Source organism: Oryzias melastigma, linkage group LG9 (assembly GCF_002922805.2).
Source record: "Oryzias melastigma strain HK-1 linkage group LG9, ASM292280v2, whole genome shotgun sequence".
Classification (NCBI taxonomy): Eukaryota; Metazoa; Chordata; class Actinopteri; order Beloniformes; family Adrianichthyidae; genus Oryzias; species Oryzias melastigma.
This window is the reverse complement of record NC_050520.1, coordinates 20,321,397-20,327,572: the sequence shown is the minus strand read 5'-3', so window position 1 is coordinate 20,327,572 and position 6,176 is coordinate 20,321,397. Positions and strand designations below refer to the sequence as shown.

At 43.2% G+C, this 6,176-nt stretch overlaps 1 protein-coding gene across 1 annotated transcript in view; it reads right to left on the bottom strand.

Annotated features, from left to right (window-relative positions):
- Positions 1–244: 244 nt before the first annotated feature.
- The window catches only part of LOC112138446 (disintegrin and metalloproteinase domain-containing protein 9), a gene marked incomplete in the record, with an annotated part of 37,299 nt that continues 31,367 nt past the window's right edge, over positions 245–6,176 (bottom strand). The window contains 4 exon segments of the mRNA XM_024261006.2: positions 245–2,510; positions 2,590–2,648; positions 2,730–2,759; positions 4,207–4,303. Coding sequence (XP_024116774.1) covers positions 2,441–2,510; positions 2,590–2,648; positions 2,730–2,759; positions 4,207–4,303 — 256 coding nt within the window.

Here is a 6,176-nt window from a genome sequence, read left to right as displayed (position 1 = left end):
CTAACATGCTGAAACTTTTCCACCGCTAGCACGATCAACATAATTCCAGTAGATTGTGAGCCGCTCTTCTCCTTCACAATCTACTGGAATTATGTTGATCGTGCTAACAATTAAAAAACTAAAGTAAGTCAGGGGGTTAAATTGTTAAAGGTTTAAATAGAATACTTTTTGCTAAGGTTCTGGTACCAGGGAATTCACAGAAACATGTCAAATGACTAAAAACAACAGAAAGAAGACTAAGATATAGAAGTGTAGAAGATCTGTGCAGGTTTTAATCATGAAATCATTTTACAGTGTACATCTGATAATTCAACAGTTATTTATCATTGAGTTGAAATGCACCTTGTTGAAGTTGGTTTAACAATGTGAATTTTGAAGCTTCTCCTATTTCCTTTTTTTGCACTTCTGCAAGTTAAGATTTTCTTGTTTTTAGGCGAGAATAGCAAACTTTTCTTGTGTTTCATTTTCATTTTATTTTTTAGGAGTGCATCTGGGGCCAATATCAGAACTTTTGCACCTTTAAATAAATGTTTTTGTGAGCATATCAATAAACATTCTTTGAATATTCTACAGCTATGATTGTCATTGTGTCTTCAGATCATTTTAATTAGTTGAAATGAGGAGGATTAACAAAATAAGATGAATGTACATTAATCATAAAACATTTCAGCTCTGGAAAACAAATATAGTAGTTGACGGTCAATTTGCTTGATTTGGTTAATTTGGTTTTGAAAATAATGTGGGAAACGTTTTTTGTTGGGATCTACTTCCTGTGGTGGATGGATACATATGGAGTCTCGATGATGAATGGAGCTCCAGGATTTACTGGTTTTTAGTCCTCCTGAACGCTCTTCTGATGTGGCCCGACGCTGCAGGAGCTTCCAGCTCGGCTTTTGCATGAAGGGGATCAAAGAAACGTTCACGCTGACAGTGTTCACTCACACCCTGAAAAGCGGCAACTCTTTCACACAGAAGTCAGTGCAGATCCAGAAGCAGCCGTCGCCGTGCAGCTGGCGGGGGCCGCCACCAAGCGGCTGCTGGACGGAGATCCCTGGTTGGACTCGGATGTGAGCGGTCGTAACAGTGCTGTAGCTTTAAGACAGATCTCCTCTGCGGTGAGAGTGAATGTACGTCTGAGACACCATTGCATAAATTCTGGTTACAATTCTGGGAGGAGGGAGCTCGGAGGGCCAGGTGGGGCAGACCAAGCGCACTCTCCAACGGTCGCTTGGGTGGGGTGGGGGGTTACATTCCTATGGCAGCACTGAGCAGCAGTGCTTTCATTAAAAAAAGGGAGCAGGTGCAAGCCCCACCCCCCGCATCTGCTAACCAGCCAATCAGAGAAGAGCTTTTCTTTTAAACCTAATTAAGGTTTTTACTGGATGGAGGGAATTCAGCATGTGATCAAATAAATGTTTATGAAAGAAGGCGGCCAATCAGACGGCTGAATTTGTTTCTAATGGAAACCTTTTTATTTACTGACCCTTCTAATCGTTTCACTGCAACACCTCCGTTCATTCTTTTCCTGACAGGTTTGACCTTTTTGAAGCTAAATGTTCACGTAAACACGAGCAGAAGGAGCCAGGATGGAGCTCAGCAGCCGGTCGCTCCGGCTCTCAGAGGTCTGCACTGAAAATTCATCTGTTTTCACGTCCAGACCTTCAGTTCAAAACTGTGAAAGTATGTTTAACTTGTCTTTAGAAAACCAGAGGATTCTTGCTAAAGAGTTCAGACCCAGAGATCCTCAGTCGTCTTAACTTTTGACAGACCGACCAATCAGAGAAACAGGACATAAGGGGCGGATCTTAAAGAGTAAAGATTTGACATTTGAGAAAGCAAAAGATGAATTCTAGACTCTTTAAGAAGCGATGTTGCGAACTTTTAGATTATAATTTTAGATATTTAGCATTTAAAAAAACTGTAAAAATGTAACAAGTTCCTGACATTTCTTTTTGACGCTTTTAAACTCTCTGTTTCTGTCATTGCCCTCCAGCATCAGAAAAACACAACTGCTTGACTAGCTCACTAAATTCCCAACCTGATCCATACCTGATCAAACGTTTCTGATTGGCTGAAGAGTTTTTTCTTAGTCTTCTACAGTCTGATTGGCTGGTTTGGTAGCGTTGAAGGGCAGGGTTTGGACTGGTTCCGTGCGACCAGCAGGCGGGGTGATGATGGAGCGCGGCGTTAGTCTCCGCTCAGCAGACAGCAGCAGAGTCTCATCAGCAGAGCTGCTGTGATGCTGCTGGTCCCCACAGGAGCCCCGATTCCTGGATCTGCAGGCCCTCCTACAGTCCAGCTCCCGCACCCCTCAGGGTGCCAAATCCCTTCCTGTTAGTTGCTAGGTAACCAGCTCCGGTGAGGTTAAATTAAAGGGCAGAGATGAGGAGGGACGGGGACAGTGGTGTCATCCAGGTGTCGTTGGGGATCTCCTGACCGGTTAGACAGGTGGAGCGGGGGCGGGTCTTTGAGGCACCAGAGGCTGTGATGCAGCAGAAGGTTTGGGTTTCCTGAGAAGGATAACAACACCTGAGTGCTTTTGTTTCTTATTAAACCCCGCATGACCCGATCCAGAGCGCATGAGCTTACAGGGGCGGGGGCGGGGGTCGTACGCTGTAGGGCGGGGCCGTCCTGTTGGGCTCCACCACCTAAACACAAAGACAAAGCTGCTTTTATCCAGGCTCTGTTTGTGTCTGCGTGGACTGCGAGTGTCTGTGTGAGCACTTTACCTCCGGTGGAGGCAGCAGCTGAGCGTGATGCTGAAAACAAACACAAAACATGGTTTATCAACACAAATAAACACAAAGCTCTTGCAAATACAAATGACAATTACACAAACTTCAGGAATTTAAAGACTATTTCCTTACATAAAAACAGGATGTAATAGAAGGAGGACATCCTACAGAGGACGGGGATTATGGGATGCATGGTTTCTGCTGCTGCATCTAGTGCTCAAGCACATCTTTCAGAATAAAAGCGCTGCTGGGAGTGAAGGTTTCTGGGCATTAAATGGATTATTATTTGAGGATATTTAGTAAAAAAGAGTGTAAATGTGTCTGTGTGGTCATGCCACGGCAGTTGGAGGTGCATTATATACATTTACGTAAGGGATGATACCCGATGAAGTGTGCATTATGAGAACTTTCTGTTAGCCGCTTAGCCCGATGGAAATTTCAGAATAAAACTTCCGTTTTGACATAATGTGTTGTGACCCCTCAGGGCCACCGAAGTATGGAGCATTGGTAGTTACTTTAGGGGTCAACCATGAAGTTGTGAAGAATTTAGAGGAAGTTTCTGGTTTTGTTGTTGGAATTGACTCTATCTCAGAGATCTAAGATCAGGAAGCAGCTCCCATCATGCAATGCTCCTTTTTGGGCGGGAAAAGGAAGAACTGGATGAAGCTTTTTTGTGTTTGGTCGATCCATAAGTTATTGTCATTTTTTTCTTTTGACTTTTCTATCAAAGGATGGACTTGTTTGTGCTGGTTTCTCCAGTGTTCCTGAGTTTTCCTGTTGGTGCACTTAGTTTATTTGGTGAAGATACAGTTTGTTAACCCTCTAATACAAGAGCTCCAGTGTTCTTCTATTTACTGTAATTTTTTAATTGTTAACACAATAATTCCAGTAGATTCTGAAGGAGAAAAGCGGCGTGTGCAGCTTTTCTCCTTCAGAATCTACTGGAATTATTGTGTTAACGGTTGAAGAGTTACAGTATGTTAAAGATTTAGTGTTTAAGTGTCGCAGGTGATGCTTAAAATTCTTGTAGTTTCTGGGGCTGTGAGAAGAATCTTGGGTGACATTCTGGATTCCCTCTTAAAGTGCAGCACTGCTGCTCAGCATGAAGCTAGCCAAAGACTTTCCTTTGATGCACAACAACAAACTGTAAAAACACGACTGATCCTCTTAACGATATGAATAAATGTGAGGAAGTGCGTGGAGCAGTTGGCGCATCAGCTGAAGACTCAAAGTTAGGGAAGCACAACGCAGCGTGACATGAACTAAGAGCATCATATTTATTCTAGGTAGACTAATCTGATCTGCACGTCTTACCAGGGCAGCCTCAGCATCCTCCTCCTCCTCCTCCTCCTCAGCCTCCTGACCAGCAGCACCACAGGAGCTTTGTCACATCAGCGTGTTTGCTGCACAATACAAACCTGGCGCTCCGATGAGCCTCACATCAGTGACACACGCTCAGCTGGGAACTCACCCCATCTCTGCCGTTGGCGTTTCCACGTAGAATGGCTGGAGGCGGAGCTCTGGGAGGGGGCTCTCTGCTCTGGCGGGCTGAAGCTGCAGCGTCAGGCCTGAAGATGAGGAAGGCCACATGAACTGATGAATGACAGACTCAGTGCAGGTCGGAACCGTGAGCTGAAGATCTCTTCAGTCATTGTCCAGGAATAAGGATGTAACGATTCTTCCTGAATCGGTTAAAGACATAGACCGTTAATAAGAACTGAACATAACAAGTGTTGAGGTCCCCATAGGAAATTCATTAGGCCGGAGCCTTCACCGTCACTTCCTGATACGTCTACCGCCACAATGCAACCGATTGCAACCCATCGATGGCGGTTAGTCCGAGTCGCTCTGAGTCACGTTTTAACAGGATCTACTGCCACCTATCAGGAGTGAGCTTGTTCCAGCTTGGTTAAAGGCCACACCCCTCCCACTGAAAGCAGGAATCTGTCAATCAAATGTTGGAGGCGGGGCCAGCAGACGCCACATGCTTTTTCTGAGGAATCTGATTGGTCATTTTATAGCTTGAATAACTTGTGATGAAGAAAAAAATGTGTTAAGAATAAAGCATCAGAGCAAGATTGGTTATTCTGACAAATAAACTGACTGAGTAACAACTGTCTATTCTTCAATGGAAGTTTATGGCACTTTGGCCTTCTTGCAACCGTTCAGGTTCATTGATATTCATGTCAATGGTTAAAAACCAATTCAAACACATCAACATTTTCATTGTTCCAGAAAATTAAAAGATCAGTTTGTCTCGGCCTGTGCCTAAATGTAGAAATGCAGAGCTGATGGTATTTCTCCATGCAGGCTCGATGTGAGTGAGTGAGTGTGTAGAGAACAGGCTGCATGCGCTTCCCTCTTGGGAAATTCCTGAAGTTCTTTTGGACTTAAAAGTTTCACATAAGTCATTCCCTCCTATCAATGCAAATTCAAGCAAAACCCGCAACTTGTTGCTCACTCTGCAACGTTACATTTTCATGGGAACTTTACTGTAACTTTGACCGATCTATCGTGACAACAGTCATGGTGATGACGCAGCTTCAGTACTGTTTCCCTTCTGACTTCTTCCCGGGAGCCGTGCTCTTTTTTATCAACTCTATTTAGTCCTCTGTCTGTTTTTCTCTGCAAGCTGCACGTGAATGATCATTTGGGCTGAGTAGGGCTGTAACGAGTATCCGGGTGCTCGGGTATTCGTGATCTGCTCCCGAAAATTTAAGTATGAATATTTGCGATGTCCAAGATCGCTGATTCGTGATCTTTATAAATATAGCAGAGTGTAGTTAAATGTTATCATAATATCATCTGGGGACGATGTATTTTTGCTCTGAAATGCAGATTAATGTAGGATTTTAATTTTACAAACTAAAACAAAGAGCCGCGGTACTGCTAACGGAAGTAAACACGTCTTCGTGACGGTGAAGCTTGATGAGATGTTCCTTTGACTGAGCTGGTCCCTGGTATGATAGAATCCTCAATACTGTTTCCTCACAGCAGAGCCAAGCCTTAAGTTTATTTTACAATTCTCATTTATAAGTCATTTTTATAAATATTCATTGTGTGTGGGATCATGAGTTGTATGTGTTGGGGGGTGGGGTGGGAGGAGTGAAGGTTTTCTTTTTGTATATGTTTTTTTTGTTGTTTTTTTTAATGTAAAGCGCTTCGAGCTGCGCAAAGTATGAGAAGCGCTTTTTTATAAATAACATTTGATTGATTGATTAATTCTGATTTTCAAAGTAAGACTAGCGAGAGCTTTATTCTGTTCAGAAACTGAGACTGAAGTTCTGCTCTCAGACATAACTTCTGAAACAATGAATTAGCTTTAACATCGGAGCTTTAGCTCCAGTGTTTACATTCTTGTGACTATGATAACTCTTCAACATTTGACGTAATTAATGAAACTCCAGTTTATTCTGAAGAAACAGCCTCGCTGCTGAAAGG